The sequence below is a fragment of the Lissotriton vulgaris genome, chromosome 7 (genome assembly GCF_964263255.1).
Source record: "Lissotriton vulgaris chromosome 7, aLisVul1.2, whole genome shotgun sequence".
Lineage (NCBI taxonomy): Eukaryota > Metazoa > Chordata > Amphibia > Caudata > Salamandridae > Lissotriton > Lissotriton vulgaris.
Window position 1 is genome coordinate 486104837 of NC_141695.1, and position 22430 is coordinate 486127266.

General features: G+C 48.4%; 1 protein-coding gene across 3 annotated transcripts in view; it reads left to right on the plus strand.

Moving 5' to 3' along the window:
• Positions 1-22430, plus strand: part of MYH16 (myosin heavy chain 16) — a 1042471-nt gene that overhangs the window by 444551 nt on the left and 575490 nt on the right. For 2 of the 3 annotated variants that reach the window (XM_086930547.1, XM_086930548.1), the window contains one exon: positions 6956-7104. The exons of the other annotated variant lie outside the window; for it this stretch is intronic. In XM_086930547.1, the coding sequence (XP_086786673.1) occupies positions 6956-7104 (149 nt within the window). The remainder of the gene's footprint in view (positions 1-6955; positions 7105-22430) is intronic. 3 annotated transcript variants of the gene reach the window in all.

A 22430-nucleotide genomic window follows, 5' to 3' on the forward strand; every position in this document is an offset into this window, starting at 1 on the left:
TTTTTCAGTTCACTTGAAAGTGCCCGTGGTCGACTAGTTCAAGTTCACGTTCAAGTTCAAAAATTTGTATAGCGCACTACTCACCCAGAGGGTCTCAAGGCGCTTGGGAAGGGAGGAGGGGGGGGGGGGGGGTACTTTATTTATCGAATATCCAAGTTTTAAGTTGCTTTCTGAAGGAGAGGTGGTTCTGTGTAAGGCGGAGGTGGGTGGGGAGAGAATTCCAGGTTTTGGCCGCTAAGTAGGAGAAGGATCTTCCCCCCATGGTAGGTCTGTTGATTCGTGGAATAGCGGCGAGGGCCTGATTGGACAAGCGAAGATGGCGGGTGGGGGTGTAAAAGGACAGGCGCGTGTTGAGGCATTCGGGTCCTAGGTCTTAGAGGGCTTTGTGTGCGTGGGTGAGGAGTCGGAACGTTATCCTCTTGTTGACAGGGAGCCAGTGGAGATCTTTCAGGTGACCGGAAATGTGAGCCTGGCGGGGGATGTCTAGTATGAGTCTGGCTGAGGCGTATTGGATGCGTTGGAGTTTTTTCTGTAGTTTGGCTGTGGTTCCGGCGTAAAGGGTGTTGCCGTAATCCAGTAGGCTTGTGACTAGTGCGTGGGTGACCGTTTTTCTTGTTTCGGTGGGGATACATCGGAATATTTTTTTGAGCATGCGTAGGATGTTGAAGCATGATGAGGAAACGGCGTTGACTTGTCTGGTCATCGAGAGGGAGGAGTCCAGGATGAAGCCCAGGTTGCGTGCGTGGTCCGTAGGTATGGGTGCTATTTCCAGGGCCGGTGGCTACCATGAGTAGTCCCAAGCAGAGGGGGATGAGCCTAAGATTAGGACTTCCGTTTTGTCCGAGTTCAGTTTTAGACGGCTGTTCTTCATCCACTCGGCAACATCTTTCATTCCTTTGTGTAAGTTGGTTTTGGCGGTGTTTGGGTGTTTGGTGAGGGAAAGGATCAGCTGGGTGTCGTCGGCGTAGGAGATGATGTTGAGGTTGTGTTGGCGCGCGATGGATGCGAGGGGACTCATGTATACGTTGAAGAGGGTGGGACTGAGTGATGATCCTTGAGGTACACCGCAGATGACTTCGGTGGCTTCTGATCTAAAAGGGGGGAGGCGGACTCTCTGTGTTCTTCCGGCGAGGAACGAGATGATCCAGTCCAATGCTTTTCCTTGTATTCCGACGTTGCTGAGGCGTTGAATGAGGGTGCTATGACAGACTGTGTCGAAGGCTGCGGAGAGGTCAAGTAGGATGAGGGCAACTGTTTCTCCGTTGTCCAGTAGTGTTCGAATGTCGTCTGTTGCTGCGATGAGTGCTGTTTCGGTGCTGTGTTTGGCTCGGAAGCCGGACTGTGAGGGGTCGAGGGATTTGTTGGATTCGAGGAAGGCGGCGAGTTGATTGTTGACGGCTTTCTCAATGACTTTGACAGGGAATGGGAGGAGCGAGATGGAACGATAGTTCTTAAGTTCAGTGGGGTCTGCTGTGGGTTTCTTCAGAAGGGCGCTGAGTTCGGCATGTTTCCAGCTTTCCGGGAAGGTAGCGGAGTTGAGGGAGCAATTGATGACGTCTCGGAGATGGGGTGCGATGATGGAGTTTGCTTTGTTGAAAATGTGGTGGGGACATGGGTCGGTAGGAGATCCTGAGTGGATGGAGTTCATCAGGTAGATGGTGTCTTCAGTGGTGATTGGGTCCCAGGCGCATAGGTTGTTGCAGTGGGGATTTAGTTCGGGGGTGGGTGGAGTGGACTGGTCTCCGGGTTGGTTTTCAAAGCTGTTATGTATGTCGGCGATTTTGTTGTGGAAGAAAGAGGCTAGGGAGTCACAGAGGTCTTGGGATGGGGTGATGTCGGTGTCGACGGTGGGGTTGGTGAATTCTATGACGATGTTGAATAGTTCCTTGCTGTTGTGGGCGTTGTTGTCGAGTCGATCCTTGAATGCTGATTTCTTGGTTGATCGGATCAGTTGGTGGTGTTTGCGGGTGGCGTTCTTGAAGTTGGTCAGGTTGTCAGTGGTTGGGTTTTTTCTCCAGGCTTTCTCGAGGGTACGACAGAACTTCTAGGATGTCTTAAGGTCATCGTTGAACCAGGGGGCTTTTTTGTTATTTTGCTTGATTTGATGGTTTTTCAAGGGTGCTAGTTCATCGACGCTGTGGTTGATCCATTGTGTGAGGTTGGTGGCAGCTTAGACCTTGGCCTTCAAACAGCTTAAAACAATGCTAGAGTTGATAATCTTAAAACAAGTAAGATCTCCTCATATAATTTAAAGGCCAACATTATCAAAATGAATCTAAGTACATATGTATACAAATAAACTCTCATCATGCAATTTGTATAATAGATCGGGCATTCTCTAAAAGTATATATAAAAAACGAATAAAACTGGCTAAACAACTTATAAAACGACTTTAAAAAACACCTTTAACGGGCAATTCACTTTGGCAGGATATACCCACTAGCCGTGCACCACCATAACAGAGATTGTGTCACCTGTGTTTTTATTCTACGGCTCACAAACCACAGTTTCGTTTCCTGCAGCACTCTTTTCAAATCAGGGGTGTAATGCAGGCACGTGCAGCTCCAGTTAGGATGGCCAGATGGCCCTCAACCCACCAAGGGGCCACAAACCATCAGTAGGTCCTCATTCAGTCCGAGGCTGAAAGTCTGTGAGCTATGGAAGGTATGGAAGCCTCAGGGGCCCCTCCTCACATTCTGTTGGGAGGTTTGATTTCCAGTCATGCGCGTACATTTCCTGCAGATCAGCACTCTGTTTCTCTGTAGTCATGTCCCCCTGTACTCTCAAAGTCAATGCATTTCTAACCCTACATCCCTGTCGTTAATACCTTCCCCAATATTCCTTTATCTGTGTCCAGCACCAGTGGTGGCTGATGACAATTGAAAGCGATGAGGCGTAAAAGTGCGTGATGAGTGGCAAGGGAGCATAGTGAGCAAACTCAACCTTCATAAGGTGAGTTCATGGGGGTTCTCCCCCTGAGTAATTTTTGATAAAAGAGTGGGGAAATGGTGCATTTTCAGGTAAATTTGAGAAAGCAAGAAGGTTAATAAAGCAATTGTGGAAGTTCAATTATTACATCAATAGAGAGATTTCTTATGATAATGACGTAGGTAGCTGCTTATTCAATATAACCACAGGCTGTGGTCTGTAAAGGTCTTGTTCTACCTGTCATGTCCTCAGGTGCAGAGGTGTGAATAGCCTTTGACCCCACCCCCTCCTCCAGAGCCAGAGCCCTGCTTATGTGTATTTAGGCCCTGCTGTGCAGGTGAAAGAAGAAGGCAGGTCTATGATTGTAAGTCCTGCTAGTTCTGCTGAATGGAGGTGCTGCTTTGACAGCTGGGCCTGGCTGAAAAGAGGAAGGTCACCAAGGCAGCCGAATGACCTCCTGGGGAAGGAATTGGGGCAGAGACAAAAGGGAATTACAGATAATTTAAGTTACCCCACAGGCCTGTAAACATTCAAAAGGGAGAGATGGCTCCAGAGATAATGGCAATCATTTGCCTAATGTAGCACTTCACGCCTATTTAGGGAAGCGAGCACTTTACAGACAGGCTGGACTAATTGTGCCAGCTTGGCGCCCTGTTCGTTCAGCCCTATACGTCTTGTACATGGCTGCCAACTGTGCCTGCAATATTGGGGACATTGAGGAGGGTGCTGCAAATACCAGTATGTCCAGCGTTATGGGGACATAATTCACTGAAGGCGCTAGCCATATCATTGATCCGGGTTGCTCTGGCAGCTGTGGTTAGATGTGGCAAAACTATGAGAGCAGTGCCAAGATTGGCTTGAGCAGGCAAACTCACCTCTCATTTGGAGATCGGGGGTTGCTGTTTTGATCAACCCTGGTCTCCTAATGTGCAGGTGGAGAGAGGCCAAAGAGCACATAACAGGCTGGCCAAAGAAAGGCAGCAGGCCAACCTGACAAGCACACTTTGTGCCGTGCACTCACTGCCAACTGCCTGTGTGCTATATTTCTAAATTAAAGCCCCACCCCCTTCAGCATCCAACACCAGAGCGGAAGGCTGACTGCTGCACGCTCTGAATAAAAATATAAAATGTTGAAAAGTTTGAATTTTTTGTACGTTTATCATATTCACATGCAATAGGTAGGCCGGGGAGGAAATTATGAGTAAGTCAATGCCCCAATGGAGGCAACGCCCCTGCCCAGCATCTATGCAACCATTTTCTCCTCTGGCCCAGCATCTGTCCTCCAGGCTCCTACTGCTCCTCCGCACCTTCTCACAGACCCACAGCTCTGGATTGTAATTAGATAGAAGATGACCCACAGATCTATCTGGGGGCATGGAAAAGTCCCTATGATCCCAAGAGGACCTGCTAGCCTCCTTTGCTAACTTCCAACGTTGAACAGACATGATGCTTCCTCTCTCTAACAAGCATTTTCCTTGGACTTCTGCTAGCCCAAGGTTGGGAAAATGGCCCAAGTATGAAACTATGTGTTGGAGACTTTTGAAACTAGTATCCCATGTGTAAGGGAACAGAAGTTGCTTACCCAGGGCCCAGGACCACCCAACTACAATGGGAATGAATGCTCTATTCTTTAATATGGTGCATGTTGGGGTTCATTAGCAGCATACCAATTTATTGGTAATAAAAGCAAATAATGCATTTTGCCTCAGCCACTAAAGGGATGCTAACAAGCCCCACTGACACCCACCACCCACCGAGGCAGGGCCCACTCACACTTACTGCATGCTGTAGTTCATACAGGGTATCAATGATAGCTCCATTGCAATGCATGGATGCTCTTTAATCATGATTGGTGACATGAGGATGTTGGAATGCACGAGCACCAAAGCGCTTTATTGCTAATAAAAAGACAAAATGCCTTTTACAGCAGCTTGTGAGGAGAGCCTACACTGGCTCCACTGAGCCAACCACGGCAGCAGGCTCATGCCACACTCCTGCCTAATGCAGTGCTTACACAATATCAGTGGGTCCGCCACTAGAAAGCACGGAGGCTTCACCGTCCATGCGCCACAGTCAAAGCACTACTTAAGGGACTGCGCAACCAATAAAACGGCCGAAGTAAAACTCCATTCTTCATGCATGACAATTCATGGAGCCACTAATGGCTGAGAGGCTGAGCTTTCTGCTCATGCTTTCTTTGTAGGTACATTAAATGTGGAAAGAAAACTGTTAAGGCTGTCTCTAAATTATACGTAAAATCGTCAAACTATTTGTTTGGACATAGTGATGTATCTGAACAGATATAATCAAGTGCTGCTTCAGGGAAACCTGAGTATTAAGTGCATTCTATATGTGGGGTTATACCGTTACCAGTCCTGAAGCCAGAAAGGCTGCAAAAGGGTACCGGTTCCGTGGGTCACCACTGGTTCTCCTAGAACTTGTCGAAATGAGTATGGTGCTAAAATCAAAGAATTAATGTGTAAGTTAGAAGCATGAAAAAGGTAAAGTGTATCCAATAATTCTAGCTTTCTCCGTTATACCGACGTGTATTTCTGTGAACTGTAGCGAAGATGATTTTGCCGTAGAGCCCTATAATTAAAAGAAAAGCATTAAGCGAAAAACACTCGTATATTACATTCAGCGTTTTAATAGTAGGGCACATTATATTTTTCTAGGTAAAGATCAAAGCAGAATATTATATGGCACTGATGCCTTTGGCAAAGAAAAAAACTGCTGTTTCCAAATCTGCTCCGCTGTAGGTCCTTTGTAGGTCCAATCCAGCTGTTGCAGACATTCCTGGACATGTATGGGGCCCTCTAAACCATTTACAGCACCCTTGAGAAAGTTCCACGAGCGAGAGGCAGGGCAATCCACGTATTTCTCTCCACAAAAGAGAACTGAGGATTTCTGGTAAAAGTCCCCGTCATCAGAGAAACCTAATAGAAAGTTGTTTTAGTCTGAAAGAAAGCAGTCACACTAAGGACGTGAACAGAAACACCTATTTTGGACAAGCGTCTATAAAAAATATACATATTGGGGCATATTATCATGAACAGGCGATAAAATTATCGCCGCTTTATCTGCAGGAAACTGCCGCTAAAGCAGCGATAATGGGCTTGATAATATGCCCTTGTGAGTTCCCATAGCAGCCCAGGTTAACATTAGGAACCTGAGCTGCTATGGGAATTCACAAGGGCATATTATCAAGCCCATTATCGCCGCTTTAGCGGCAGTTCCTGCCGATAAAGCGGGGATAATTTTATCGCCTGTTCTAGATAATTTGGCCCATTATTTTTCACATTTCTGTACTGCAGGTGTACTTAGTAAATATCTGTTTCTACTTCTAGAACACATTCCAGGACTAAAATCTCATATCGTTTTCCTTGTGTATAGTCTCGAAATGTCAACATATTCCATTGTCTTACTTCATTAAACGCCCATCTGCCAGTTTTCTATCAGGTAGGGTACTTAGCTGTGTTTCTATATGCAGCGTGCTCACACGTTTCCAGCTTAAAATCTTTGGACAATATACAAATTAAATAGACATGTTACTGCTAAAAGGGCACTAATATATCCCAGCAGATACAACAGATTGTAGAAGGCATGTCAGTTCAGCAGTTGTAAAGTACACAGGGGCATATTATCAAGCAGGGAGTTAAATTATCGCAGTTTAATCGGCAGAAAACTGCCGATAAAGCGGTGATAATGAGCTTGAAAATATGCCCTGGAGAATTCCAATAGAAGCCCATGTTCACACCAGAACATGGGTTTCTATTGGAATTCACAAAGCCATATTATCAAGCCCATTATCGCCGCTTTAGCTGCAGTTTTCTGCCACTAAAACGTCGATAATTTTTAACGCCCTGCTTGATAATATGCCCCTATGTGTGTAGGTGAACATCAGACCTTCACAGAACAGTAACTGTTTTTGCGTGAGGAGACCTATTTTTTCAGATGCAATGCAATATGATGTATAACGTGTCCTATTCAGATTGAGTAAGGTTCGTTTTGTCTTATCATTCCCAGCTACTTTGCAACCCAGAACAGGAAAATAGTATTTGCATAATTGTGAAGGAACCAGAAACACAGCAATCAACAAAAGGAATGAATATGAATTGTATTAACTACAATGGCATTGAAAAACCGAAGATGGGATTGGAAGACGTTATTAAAACGTAGGTATTTTTCACATAAGGAATATTACATATTGAATGGAATAATCGATTAAAGGCTAGTTATAATAGTTATTATATATTTGGATTTATTCCATGTCATTTTGCTAAGATCGTCAATTGTGTTAAAAATCATGTTAACCTTTACAATTATTTCCCATACCGACGGAATGTGTTACCTAGAATGCAGTACGTATAAAATGAATTTAGGGGCATATTATCAAGAAGCGCGTTAAAAATTATCGCTGTATTAGCGGCAGAAAACTGCAGCTAAAGCTGCGATAAGGGGCTTGATAATATGGCCTTGTGAAGTCCTATAGAAACCCATGTTCTGGTGTGAACATGAGCTTCTATTGGGATTATCCAGGGCATATTATCAAGCCCATTATCGCCGCTTTAGCAGCAGTTTTCTGCCGCTAAAACAGCGATAATTTTAACGCCCTGCTTGATAATATGCCCCATATTTATTTCTGGTGCTGAGTTGGAGTTGATAGCATGGACAATTACATTGTTTTCTCACCATCCCTCTGACCCCTTCACAAATGTTCCAATATCAATTTTTGATGTACGAATAACAACTGTATTTTTAAGGGCTAGTGACCTCACTCAAGGCTGCAGAGGCACCACTGCCAACACTGTAGTATATAAAAATTAGGGGGACTGAGCTGGGCACCGATGAGCATGGTGATCCATCCTGGATGCTCTTGAGGAACGGAAGGCTGCAAGCCCTTTTCGGGACCCCAGAGTTAGCGTCTCAACACTCTTGAGATGGGAGTGGGTAGGCTACTACCCTGAGGCACCTTTCAAAGACACGTTTTGACCACTGATGAGCTCCTGCAAGGGTTTTTAAATGCGTGTGAACATTAGAAATGCGCACATCCCAGTATTTGGGCACTCCCTCCGGTTCAAAAATGGATTGAGTCAATCCATTTTTGAACCGGAGGGAGTGCCCAAATACTGGGATGTGCGCATTTCTAATGTTCACACGCATTTAAAGTCAGTAATTTGGCGTAGACGGACGGTTACGCTACCAGTTGGAGCACCTTTAAACCCACATGAACGCATTTGCGAAGATTTAATTTTACTTTTTCTATTAATCACGCAGTGCATTGCCTATCCTACCCTTTGAGCTCCTGCAAGGGACCATATAGGCTCAGCTGCCCACCTGCGCAGAACGCTTGCTTCCTTGCCAGAGCAAAGTGACCTCTATCTGGAAAGCATGACTCTGACGTATGGTGCCAAGGAAGCCGGGTGGTGAGCGGACTACCACAAGTCCCAAGTTTTCCCCCCATGTGACCTGTACCATCTCTAAAAGCCACTGCCCTTTCCCCTCTCACCACCGAAGATAGTATCCCTGAGTGTTGCTGAGGAGTGGCCCATCCCTACTTCTGGTCACCTGGAGGCCGGATGCTGACTTGGCCACACCAGACCGGAATCCCCAATTCTTCCCCTCGAAGTAAGTGAGCTATATGCCCGCCTCCATTTAGGAAAGACAGGCAGACCTCTCAGCTCAGTGAGCCCTAGTTGGTGTCATCTTCTATTGCCCCTCTATGTCCCTGCTTCTTTACCCTATTGTTTTGATTCTGACACTCCCAACGTATGCTCTCCCGCACCTCACATCCTCCCTAGGGTGACTGCAGCCGGCATTGGTACATGGCTTTGGGATTTGCAACATTACTGCCCTGTTGGGCATCACTTTCAATATTTGCATGTGCCTGGGGCCCCCGGACTCTTTCCTGCAGTGCTCTACATTGCATCCTCTACATCCACGCATTTTCCCTACCCTCTTTCCCGGTCCATGTGGAAAACGAAGCACTTGCGGCAGCTCGCGTTTGCAGAGGCTGTCTCCAACCATCAACCCATAACACCGCCACCACCCACCATGACTTCGAGCATGGACATTGTGGAATCAGCCTTGGCAATGATCCTGAAGGAGTGGACAGAAATAAAAGGATCCATTGCTGGGGTCAACAAGGCAATCGCCTTCATGACCACAGAATTCTACATACTCCGGGGAGACGTTACCAACTTCGAGTCCTGACTTACAACCATGAAGGTGCGACTCTCAGACGTGAAATCACACCTGGGCAGGTAACTGGACTGGGAACGAGAACTGTGGCAGCTGTGCCAGAAGACATTGATATAAAGGACCATAGGGATAATACCCACATTTTGGGGGTACCGAACAAGCAGAAGGAGAGGACACAATGGCTTTTACTGCTCTCATCCCTACTCTGCTACACACCTCCTTCACACCAGCCCTGGAAGAATTTCAACAAGCGCATCAGGTGCGCAAACATGGAGATGTTTGCTCTAGACATCCATGCAACCTCTTAGCGTGTTGTATACTCCAGAAATTGGCACAACAGATCCTTCTCAAAGTGAAGAAACATGACCTATACCTTTATAACAAGAGCCAGATCCTGTTTTTGGGCACATCACAGGGCCTACCTGCTAAACAAAAGCAATTTATAGCCCTACACCCCAGACTACAGAACAAAAGCCATCAAATATGGCCTCCTTGAGCCTGCTTCAAGGCCACACAATGTAATATCAGGACACATGGTCTCTAGAATTCTTTTTTGGACAACTTTGGCATTGCTGATATGGATATAGCGCAGGGGCATCCCACCACTTTACCGGCCACCTCTGAGCGGCAGGGCTCGGGGAACCCCACAGACCAAGAGAAATGCTGTTGTTGGGAATCGATGATGCAAATGTCGTCAGAGACTGGTAAACCATGCTCCACTGCAGAACTAGACAAATTGAGATCCCTGCATTAGGAGTGACTGAGACTATTCTCCAGACGCAGTTTGCTGATGCTGATATTATGTTCACCTGTTGGTTCCTGATCAATATTAATTGTGAAGTATTTGCATGTTTCCTCCTATTTAGTTTGCTATTTGCACCCCCTCCACCCCCTTATCAGCTTTCCATTCAGAGACCGCTACAATGGTAGGACTGCCTACCCTCGGCTTACACTGCCTCCCCATGGATTTATTACCTCAATATCCCCTGTTTGTCTCTCGTGCTATCTGAGCAAGGCCCTCCTGTCCCACCCCCCCCACCCCACACGCCCAAGGTACAGGTTACACCAGCTACTGTGTGCAGAGTATGTCTACTATAGTTCCTTACCCCTTATTCTCTCTTCAATTCTAGACAACTTATCTTTTCACACCACTATATGTCATCCCATCCCACTCACCCACTGATGACCACCTCTCTTAATGTCCACGGGCTAACAAACTTCATTAAGCTGAAGAAAATACTTGGGGGCAGATTTATGAGGCCCTTGCGCCACGTTTATGCCGCTGTTGCGTCACGCAAGGCGGCGTAAACGTGGCACATCCCTACGAACGATTTACAACGTGACGCATCTAGGCAGATGCGTCACGTTGTAAAGCCCTGCGCCGCTTGTGGGCGTTCCGGCGAAGGGTGAGCGTTCCGGGGCAGGTGCGCCTCGCAAAAGTGGCTGAGTGAAATCTATAAGATTTCACTCAGTCACTTTTAAGCCAATGCTGCGTCAAAAGCCTGCGCCTGCTTGAAGCAGGCGTAGGTCTTGACGCAGCATTGTTAAAATGGGGCACCCCCGAGTCTTGCTGGAGCTGCGTCACGCTTGCGATGCAACTCCAGCAATGCGACACATTTCCGGCACAGATGCGTCACGCATCTGTGCCGTTTTTGCACCATGGTGCGCCGCATTATAAATGCGGCGCACCATGGCTGGCGGAGCTGTGGCGCACTGTGGCGCATGTTAACTGGCGCATCCCTGGGGATGCGCCAGTTAACATAAATCTGCCCCTTGCACTTTTAGGCCATAGGAAGCCCATCATTGCCCTTCTACAGGAGACAATCGTCATCCCCAGAGCAAGTGGTAAATTTAAAGGAGACTGGGTAAGCCGCATTAGATATGGTACACGACCCATCCTCCACCGGCACTACCTGAGGTCTGTGCACGCTGAGGAATTGCAGAGTCACTATGTCATTGCACAAAAACATCCCCTACAGCCTTCTATAAAGATTGGTCCAATATAGAGGAGAGATACATTTTTGCTAAACTTAAGATTTAAGGTACACACATTATCGCTGGCTCTGTATACGTGTCCATGGGTGACAAATCAGACTTCTTCTCCAAAGTCAGTAGATTGCTTACATCCTATGGCACCACAAAAATCATCCTAGCAGGGGACAGGAATGTCACGAGTGGCCCAGTCCTAGATAGATCAGGTAAACCTGATTTGTACCACAACAGAGTTCTGAGCGCCTTACAGGATGTCATTCATGACCACACGCATCAGACGCTATAGAGACGTCTACTCCTATAAGACGGAAACTACACACTCACTTCCTGCTCTCGCCAGATCAGGACCATTATTGACTAATTCCTGCTCTCATCCACTTTCCTACAACAACTGACTGACTCCTCTATTAGCCCAGCCCTGACCTAGTACATATTTGCCTAGACCTCGATTTATGGCAACCATCGAAGGGTGCCAGACGGTTGAATCTTTCCCACTTCAAAGACCCACAGGCCAAACAATTGATCTGCTCACACATAGATCGTTTCCTGTGAATAATAAAGACTTGGTCCCTTCGACCCAAACACTTTGTGGAGCTGGGACGTGACTGCGAGGAGGTTGCTGATGAGAGATTCTGCCCAGCTAGCACGCAGCACACCCAGGCCCAGCCCTACCTAGAGAGCAGAATCAAAACACTGACCTTTGCCTATTTCCAGTCATCCTCCAGAGACTCGGTGAGATATCTTAATTCAACCAGGTTTGCCTTCAACACATTTTACACGACAGAAGCAGAACCCTGTCTCTTCAGTCTCCAGTAATGACATTACGAGAGAGGGGAATGGGTGGGCCAACTGTTAACTTCCCTACTCCAACAGCTGGTATCATCTCGTCTAATCTCAAGCCCTGAGTGGTTCAGATATTCAACTGCTCAATGCTCCCTACGGACATAACTGTAGAATTCCAATGCAACTATGAATCCCTTTACATCTCAAGCTCTTTGTACAGAGCTGCTGGATGAAAATACATCATTTATAGATTTGAGACTGCCTAAACTCATGTACGATCCATACCAGGAGTTCGAAGGTAGAAATACTGTGGAGGAAGTTGGAAAAGCAATACACGACATTGCCACTGGCAAGGTACCCGGGGAAGATGGCTTTCTGGTGGAAATTTATAAAATGACCAGAGCACTGACTGTTCACATCCTAGTTTCAGTATTCAATGAAGCATTGGGCAGAGGCCATCTTAACTATGACGTTCTCAGAGCTCAGATAACTGTTATTCTTAAACTGCGAAAAGTCCTTCTCGAATGCTGTAAGTATAGACAAATATCACTAGTAAAAGGTCTAGCAAACCATTTAAAAAAAGTAATTACATCTCCGATTCGCCTCTCTCAAGTGGCTCTGTGCCAGGATGCTTCTCTTCTACTCATCTTCATACTCTCTCCCACATAATTTGGCTGGGGAAACATGATCTTGAGGACTGGGGAATCCCCGGAAGCCAAGAAAGTCTTCAATCAGGAGAAATGAGGGTATCTCTTCCAAAGGATGACATATGCAAGGTGGTTGGGCTCAATCTCCTTACCTTACCTAATGGCATGTATCAGACCCCCACAGCCTAAGATTAATGATGTGATGATAGGGTATTCAGGCATGGCAGGACAAGGAGGCTTATTCAAATAGTCAGGTCATTAGGGCCATTCAGAATTCCATAAGTGAAGTGATGGTCCGGACATGAATGGGGTGGCTGTTCCAGGTCTTTACTGCAATGTGAGATAAGGAGCATCCTCCACTTCTGCTTCAGTAGATGCAGAGAGTTTGGGCAAGTGAAAGGAAGGCGTAGCGTAGTAGACTTCTTGTGGGCTGGTGGATGTTCAGGCGGTGTATAATGTAGATGGGTCCTTGGTTGTGTAAAACCTTATGTGCGTGGGTTAGCAGCTTGAATTTCTGTCTCTTCTGTATGGAGAGCCAGTAGAGTTGTCTGGTGTTGGTTGTGATGTGGGTTCATCAGAAAAAGGCCAAGGATGAGTCTGGCTGGGGCGTTCTGCATGGTCTGAAATCTCTGTAGGAGGTGTACGGTGATTACTACATAGAGGGCATTGGCGAATGTCCAGTCAGGCACACGAGAGCCTGTGCCACAGTACTCTCGTGTGTAGGGGTAGCCATTTGAAGATCTTACGTAGCAAGTTCAAAATGAAGTAGCAGGTGGAGGAGACTGCGTTGATCTGTGATTTCATGGTGAGATTGTTGTCAAAGATGATCCCGAGGATTCTGCTGTGTTCTGAGGCAGTGTGTGTGGATCCTAGGTCTGATGGCCATCAGGAGTCGTTCCATGTTTTGCTGCTGTTGCTGAAGATCAGTACTTCCGTCTTGTCTGTGTTCAGCTGCAGGCAGTTGTTTTTCAGCCAGTTGAAATGCAGCAGCATTGCCTACAGGAGTGCTACTCTGTGCATTCTCGAGAGCAGCCAACAGCTCTTCCCTGTAAAATACAACTGCATGCATTTCCATGTATTAAAAAGTGATGAAGACCCCAGGGATATCGATTTGAACTCTGTCACTCTTTAAATGTACTTTCAGATAGTTCAGTGTACTTGATAGCAGGCGCTTTACAAAACTAGAATCCAGTAACAATTTCTTCAACCTACAGCCACAGGCAATGCATTTTAAAAATGTATGGTATAATTGATGCCGAGGTCCAACCGTAGGAACACCAACAGGAATATCAAACTTGACTCAAGATCCACTTACTGCCAACCAATACTTACAGGAAGCCACCACAATCACATATCACCTTCCCTTATGTTTATGAGGTCTGGCCAGCAACTTCAAAGACCATGGCCCAAACCATAGAGTATACCAATGAGCCTATGTTTAGCAACAGGTACATGAATAAAACATGAATCTTGTGATAAGTGAGTTTGATGTTCATCCCACAATAAAAGGAATTATGGTGGTGATTGTGAGAAGTTGGCCTGATATGCAGTGCTCACTATTCTAGTGATCACTATGCATCAGTCCAAACGACCCTTATGGTGATTGGTTGTAAGTCAACCTTAGACCAGCTATCCTAGTAGCGTGGATACGAGCAGTCTTCGGGCTAAACTCTAGAGGGCGTGTTAAGCCAGCTGTTATACCATCACATACCCCTTGAACAACAAGTGAAAGGACACCACACAAGTGTTATGAAAATAAACAGTGTATTTATTAGAACCACAACAGCCCTGTACTCTTTATGAGGACAGGGTACTAAGCACACAACAAAACTCTTAAGAAAATACTTCAAGTGCACAATCTACACAAATGCCCGAGGGCACGGAAAGTTTAGTGTTCTCGGGCGAACCCGATAAGGTAAGTCGGAAGCGACAGTGACTCGGGACCCTTAGATAATGAGGCTATGCGGGCACCGAAATGCCGAAGTTACCTAGCCCAGGGGCTGCGGCTGCATATGTCTTTACAGACGTCGGGAATCCTCGCTGACGAACCAGGAGCCGGAAGGAAGGAGTTGCTGGCCGGCGACCAGTGGAGATAGTTCGTAGAGATCCAAGCCTGGATCAAGGATGGGTGACACCTGAAAGCAGAGGGGACCAAGTTCGTAACTACTAGCCAGTAGTCAGAGGGTACCAGGAGGGCACCGGATGATCGTCACCTCGACTAGGTGAGTGGGCGACGCGAGGCTCTGCAGTCTCACGGACCAGGAGGCGTTGTCGGCGACCAGGATGGAGGTGCGAGCTGTCCCACGAAGATTGATGCTGTCGGCGTCGCTGGGCCCAGGATTGGGGCAACAAGCCTTGGCAAATTCAGGGCCACATGGTGGACCTAAAATGGCGTCTTGAGTGGACCAGGAGGGTCCGGGGTGCTCCTCTTTCAGAAGGGAGCAAAGGCCAGTCTGGAGCAACCAGACCAGCAGCGTTGGTTGTTGGACGTCGTCGAGAAGGCCACAAGCCAGCGGCTAGTAACCAGACAACGTGATGAGCAGCAGAAAGCAGAAGGGCCCCAGGCAGATCGTGGAGATGCTGGGAGGCTGCACTTCGGTGTGGGAGCTGCTCAGGGTCGGGGCTTCTCGGACCCCAAAGCACTCACCAGAGGATCCCTCGGCGGTCGTGCTGGTTAAGAAAGCGTGCAGGTTTTGAAGATGGCCGGTCCCTCGAGGTCTCGTCGCACCCACGGATCTCAGCTGAGCTGACGATGTGGGTAGAGGTCAGAGGTGCCAGGGAAGCCGGTTCTCGTCGAGCTGGGCAGTCGGATTCCTGAGGAAGGACGTGCAGCAAACTGCAGAGTTCTTAGCTGGTGCCTGCGGATGCAGGGTGACTACTCCTTAGTCACAAGGGAGGAATCTTGAGAAGAAGTCGAGAGTTCCTTTTGTAGAAAGTATTCTTGATTCAAAGATGATCTAATTTGGAAGGGTCCCCGCTCCTGCCTTTATCCTAAAGAAAGGGGTGGGTACGTGACTAGGTCCTGCCCTAGGGGTGGGACCAGGAAGGGGGGTGGTTACACCCCTCTCCCATGCCGGACTTTCCCCAGGCCAGGGGCTGGTGTGCCCTTGGAACTGGTTCTAGCCGGCAGATGCGTAGTGAGCACCGGGGTGCCACTCAGCAGTCACCTTCCTGTAAAGCCCTGCCTACCCAGGATATACAAAACCCTGTCTGGGATGGTGCTAGCACCGCCCCTGACAGGAAACCCTTTGTCCAAGCTCTCCTCGCTGGAAGGACTCCCAGCAGCAGGAGGTCAGACTTGTGTCTGTGGCGGCAGCATCCATTTTGTGGAGCTGAGGCTTCGTTTAACTTTAACCGGGGTTCACAGTTACATACATGTCGTGTCCCTCTAGAAAGGTGGAATGCTAACCCCGTCACCAGAATTGGCGAGGGGTTAGTATTCCAATTCGTATGACACCTTACTCGACATGTTTTGATAAAGCAATACCAAAGATAGCATTTAACCGCGAGGATTATAATGCACTTAAGAGTATATGGTATGCGTTATCATGGAACAGCTATTAGGACTTGGTTCCGCAAGCTGCAAACGGGCTCAGCTCATGCCAGAGCACCATTTCACACGATTCCAAGCACTCTGCCTTCAGGATTGTCAAGGCCTGCCATAGGAGTGACTGATAGGAATCTGTGGGTCCATTTTAGGGTTATATATAGGTATACTATATCTAAAGCAAGGGGTGATTACACCACCTTGCCCCAGCTGTCGTGCAGCCAGTTGTGTCAGATTTAGATGGCCATCCAGGGGTGGCATAATACATGCTTCAGCCCCTGGTAGGCCCTGGGTACACCTATGCCCTGAGTTACAGGGTCTGATAAGGTGGCCCAGTACCAATTGGATAATGCACCTAAGGTACATGGAATCCATTTTAGAGAGAGAGCAGTAGGCCTGGGGTCCTGATTGGCAGGGCCCCAGGTCAACTAAGTCGGAAAACCAGCAAAACACCAGGAAAAAAGTTGGGGGTAACCATATTCAGGTATCTACCTTCCTACACAACCCCCCCCCCAAACGAAAGGAGATAAGGCTATCCTTGACCAGGTAGGCCTATATTGCCTGAGTGGCCATATGAGGTGGTACATGCACTGGCATGGTTACCCCCCGTATCATGGTCCACTAAGCAACCCCTCACCCTAAGGGTATCTGAGGGTCTCCACCATAGGGAATCACTACCTGTGGTGTGCTTTGGCAAAGTAAAAGGCTGGTGTGGGAATGGAGTACTGAAGTGAGACTCCACTACTGTTCGGCTCAACTTCCTCCAATCACTATCCACCATATGTGCCTTTCTTTCCAGTACTGAGTTGCTATGAGCTCTCAGGGTCAACCTCTGGCTACCTAAAGCTGGAGGCTGAGTCCCTCTGTTTGGCTTACTGGAGGGACAGGTCAATTTTGGGGTTTTTAGGCCCCAGGTTTGGCTGTGCCCAGCAGTGTCCAGCTGTGGGAGTTCCCTAACTAAGTTTAAGGGGGATCCCTCAGGAGTCTGTTTTATTTTCACTTGGCTAGGTCTACTAGCTTCAGTGACCCTAATCTGTTGATTGGGGAGTTCTTTTGGACAGGGGACCCTTTGGGGTCCACCACTGGCCTCCCCGACCTCTACAGCCCTGGGCTGACTGAGGCAGGGTAGAGAGGTGCAGGCTACCTGCTCCAGACTGGGTCCCACCTGGGAAGGGTCCACTGCCATCAGGGGCCTAGGCCTGACTACCTCTGGGGCAGTTCCTTCACCAGGGGTAGAGTCAGTTCCCTGAGGAGGCTGGCTCTCACCTAGTGTCTGGGAGGGGGAAGACTTTTCTTCCTCCTCAATGCTCTCTGTTTGGGTGGAGTGATCCATTGTTTCAGGCTTCACAACCCCACTATCTGTCTGAGTAGAGGCTGAGACCATTTCAACCTTGCCAACCTTTTCAGGAGGGCACTCAGTCTGTGTTTGGGCTGTGACTGTCACAGCCCTCCTATCCTGTTCAGGAAAGTCTGTCTGAGCCTGGGCAGTGGCTACCACTGCTCTTCCAACCTTTTCAGGGAGGACTGGTGCTTGGACTGGGGCTGTAGCTATTACTGCCCCACTAACCTTTCTGGGTAGGCCTATCATCCTGGAGTGAGTTTCTTGCTCCACCTCAGCCCATGCTGAGATTTCCAGGTCATTCCCCAGTAAGCAATCTACAGGTAGGTTATCTGTCACTGCCACTCTCATGGGCCCTGTGACATTACCCCAACTGAGCTCGACTACTGCCATGGGATGCCTTCTTTTCACTCCATGAACATCTGTCACCTGATAAAGGAAACCAGGGGTCAGTTGAGCAGAGGGGACCAGATGGTCAATCACCATGGTGATACTGGCCCCTGTGTCTCTGTATGCCTCAACTTTCTGACCATTGATAAAGGGCTCTTGTCTATACTTTCCCAAAATGTGGGAACCAGTAGTGAAGTTGGCAAACCCCATGCCAGTCTCACAGACAAGAGTGTTGTTATGGGACCTGGCTAGGCCATAGTCCTCCTGGTTTCCCAAAGTAATGCCCACTACATTCTTGGGGGCACTCCCACCACCTGGGGGATTACCACTAGTGGTAACAGGAGGTCTGGGAGTATTACCTGGGGGTTTGGTCTCCTTATTGTTGTTGGCCTTGGGACAACTGTTGTCACTTTTGTAATGGCCTACCTGTTTGCAGGTATGACAATAAGGTTTCTTTTGGGTTTTGGGAGAAGTTGGGGACCCACCCTTTTCAGAGGAATTTTGGGGCCCTGTGGTTTGATCAGAAGATTTATTCCCACCCTTCTCTTGAGGCTTGGTTGATTCCTTCTTTTGGTCACCACCCTGGTTCTTAGGCCTGACCCTGGTTCTGACCCATTTGTCTGCCCTCTTACCCAATTCCTGTGGAGAGGTCAGATCAGAGTCTACCAGGTGCTGGTGTAATAGCTGGTTCTGACAATTACTTAAGATTTGCTCTCTCATAATTAGATTGTACAATCCTTTAAAATCAGTAACCTTACTTCCCAGTAGCCAGCCTTCAAAAGCCTTAGTGGCACAATCAACAAAGTCAGTCCAATCCTGAGACTGAGTTTTCTGGGTATCTCTGAACATCAACCTGTACTGTTCAGTGGTTAAACCAAACCCATCAACCAGTGTATTCTTCAGGACTTGGTAATTGTTAGCATCCTCAACTCTTGTAGTGAGGAGCTTATCTCTACCTTTACCTTCAAAGGAGAGCCACAAGATAGCTGCCCACTGACTCTGGGGGACAGACTGTACTGTGCAGGCCCTCTCCAAAGCAGTTATCCATTTGTGGATATCATCCCCTTGCTTAAAGGGGGCACTATCTTACTCAGGTGCCTAGTGTCTAAACTCCTGTTTTCCCTTGGGGGAATGCTGCCACCAGTGGGAATTGTCCCACTCAATTCTTGCTCTCTAGCAAAGGCACGTCTTTCTTTGGCCAGGGCACGTTCTTCCCTTTCAATCCTCAGATTGACTTCCCTTTCTTTGGCTTCATATACTCTCCTCTGAGGGGATGTCATCCTCCTCTGAGCAGAGGCCTGAGAGCCATTGGTTTGAATGGATCTGTTAGAGCCTCTTGATAGAGACCTAACTCGTCCACTCCCAATGTTAAGCTGGCCTGAGAGGGGCCCCAGGGGTCTCCTAGTACCATTCTCATGCCTGCTTGAGTTGTCCCTAGTTAGCTGGCTGGACGTTTGTCTGCCTCATCATCAGATGGCTCCAGATCCTCATCCTCCTCTTCACCTTCTGCAGAGAGATGGATAAGGTCTGGGTCACCTGTGGTTCCCTCTAGGGGAGGCATGTTCCCATCTGGATTAGAAGGGTCTGGGTTACCAGCCCTCCTGGCATCATAAGTCTCTAAGAGACCAATCAGAAAGGGAATTGTGGGGTTAGACCCCTGTTTTAGTTTCCTGGAGGTACACACTTGTCTCATCTCCTGGAAGCTAAGAGCAGCATATCTGGAAGTGACCTGTGGAGGGTCCACTGACACAAGGGGAGACTCAGAGTTTCCTCCTTTGTCTGACATGCTGATTCTAGTGTGGTGTAAGTGATGCACCTACCTACACTATATGTTTGCCTACTGATCCCTTGCTAAGAGATGCAGCCAAGGTGTGCTAAGCCTTGAGGAGCTACAACAGCTGGTTCAGTAGAACTCAGAGTATTCTAAGCTAAGTTATATGTACCTGAAGTACTTATGTGATCCTTCACAAGATATTCTTAGGATACGTGTGGTAAAACAACAGCAAGCTCAAATCCCAACCGCTGCTCACCAATGTGAGAAGTTGGCCTGATATGCAGTGCTCACTATTCTAGTGATCACTATGCATCAGTCCAAACGACCCTTATGGTGATTGGTTGTAAGTCAACCTTAGACCAGCTATCCTAGTAGCGTGGATACGAGCAGTCTTCGGGCTAAACTCTAGAGGGCGTGTTAAGCCAGCTGTTATACGATCACATACCCCTTGAACACCAAGTGAAAGGACACCACACAAGTGTTATGAAAATAAACAGTGTATTTATTAGAATCACAACAGCCCTGTACTCTTTATGAGGACAGGGTACTAAGCACACAACAAAACTCTTAAGAAAATACTTCAAGTGCACAATCTACTCAAATGCCCGAGGGCACCGAAAGTTTAGTGTTCTCGGGCGAACCCGATAAGGTAAGTCGGAAGCGACAGTGACTCGGGACCCTTAGATAATGAGGCTATGCGGGCACCGAAATGCCGAAGTTACCTAGCCCAGGGGCTGCGGCTGCATAAGTCTTTACAGACGTCGGGAATCCTCGCTGACGAACCAGGAGCCGGAAGGAAGGAGTTGCTGGCCGGCGACCAGTGGAGATAGTTTGTAGAGATCCAAGCCTGGATCAGGGATGGGTGACACCTGAAAGCAGAGGGGACCAAGTTCGTAACTACTAGCCAGTAGTCAGAGGGTACCAGGAGGGCACCGGATGATCGTCACCTCGACTAGGTGAGTGGGCGACGCTAGGCTCTGCAGTCTCACGGACCAGGAGACATTGTCGTCGACCAGGATGGAGGTGCGAGCTGTCCCACGAAGATTGATGCTGTCGGCGTCGCTGGGCCCAGGATTGGGGCAACAAGCCTTGGCAAATTCAGGGCCACGTGGTGGACCTAAAATGGTGTCTTGAGTGGACCAGGAGGGTCCGGGGTGCTCCTCTTTCAGAAGGGAGCAAAGGCCAGTCTGGAGCAACCAGACCAGCAGCGTTGGTTGTTGGACGTCGTCGAGAAGGCCACAATCCAGCGGCTAGTAACCAGACAACGTGATGAGCAGCAGAAAGCAGAAGGGCCCCACGCAGATCGTGGAGATGCTCGGAGGCTGCACTTCGGTGCGGGAGCTGCTCAGGGCTTCTCGGACCCCAAAGCACTCACCAGAGGATCCCTCGGCGATCGTGCTGGTTAAGAAAGCGTGCAGGTTTTGAAGATGGCCGGTCCCTCGAGGTCTCGTCGCACCCACGGATCTCAGCTGAGCTGACGATGTGGGTAGAGGTCAGAGGTGCCAGGGAAGCCGGTTCTCGTCGAGCTGGGCAGTCGGATTCCTGAGGAAGGACGTGCAGCAAACCGCAGAGTTCTTAGATGGTGCCTGCAGATGCAGGGTGACTACTTCTTAGTGACAAGGGAGGAATCTTGAGAAGAAGTCGAGAGTTCCTTTTGTAGAAAGTATTCTTGATTCAAAGATGATCTAATTTGGAAGGGTCCCCGCTCCTGCCTTTATCCTAAAGAAAGGGGTGGGTAGGCGACTAGGTCCTGCCCTAGGGGTGGGACCAGGAAGGGGGGTGGTTACACCCCTCTCCCATGCCGGACTTTCCCCAGGCCAGGGGCTGGTGTGCCCCCGGAACTGGTTCTAGCCGGCAGATGCGTAGTGAGCACCGGGGTGCCACTCAGCAGTCACCTTCCTGTAAAGCCCTGCCTACCCAGGATACACAAAACCCTGTCTGGGATGGTGCTAGCACCGCCCCTGACAGGAAACCCTTTGTCCAAGCTCTCCTCGCTGGAAGGACTCCCAGCAGCAGGAGGTCAGACTTGTGTCTGTGGCGGCAGCATCCATTTTGTGGAGCTTAGGCTTCGTTTAACTTTAACCGAGGTTCACAGTTACATACATGTCGTGTCCCTCTAGAAGGGTGGAATGCTAACCCCGTCGCCAGAATTGGCGAGGGGTTAGTATTCCAATTCGTATGACACCTTACTCGACATGTTTTGATAAAGCAATACCAAAGATAGCATTTAACCGCGAGGATTATAATGCACTTAAGAGTATATGGTATGCGTTATCATGGAACAGCTATTAGGACTTGGTTCCGCAAGCTGCAAACGGGCTCAGCTCATGCCAGAGCACCATTTCACACGATTCCAAGCACTCTGCCTTCAGGATTGTCAAGGCCTGCCATAGGAGTGACTGATAGGAATCTGTGGGTCCATTTTAGGGTTAGATATAGGTATACTATATCTAAAGCAAGGGGTGATTACACCACCTTGCCCCAGCTGTCGTGCAGCCAGTTGTGTCAGATTTAGATGGCCATCCAGGGGTGGCATAATACATGCTTCAGCCCCTGGTAGGCCCTGGGTACACCTATGCCCTGAGTTACAGGGTCTGATAAGGTGGCCCAGTACCAATTGGATAATGCACCTAAGGTACATGGAATCCATTTTAGAGCGAGAGCAGTAGGCCTGGGGTCCTGATTGGCAGGGCCCCAGGTCAACTAAGTCGGAAAACCAGCAAAACACCAGGAAAAAAGTTGGGGGTAACCATATTCAGGTATCTACCTTCCTACAGTGATCTTTTTTGTAATCCTCTCGTGGCTCCTCAGTTAGAATGGTGACAAGA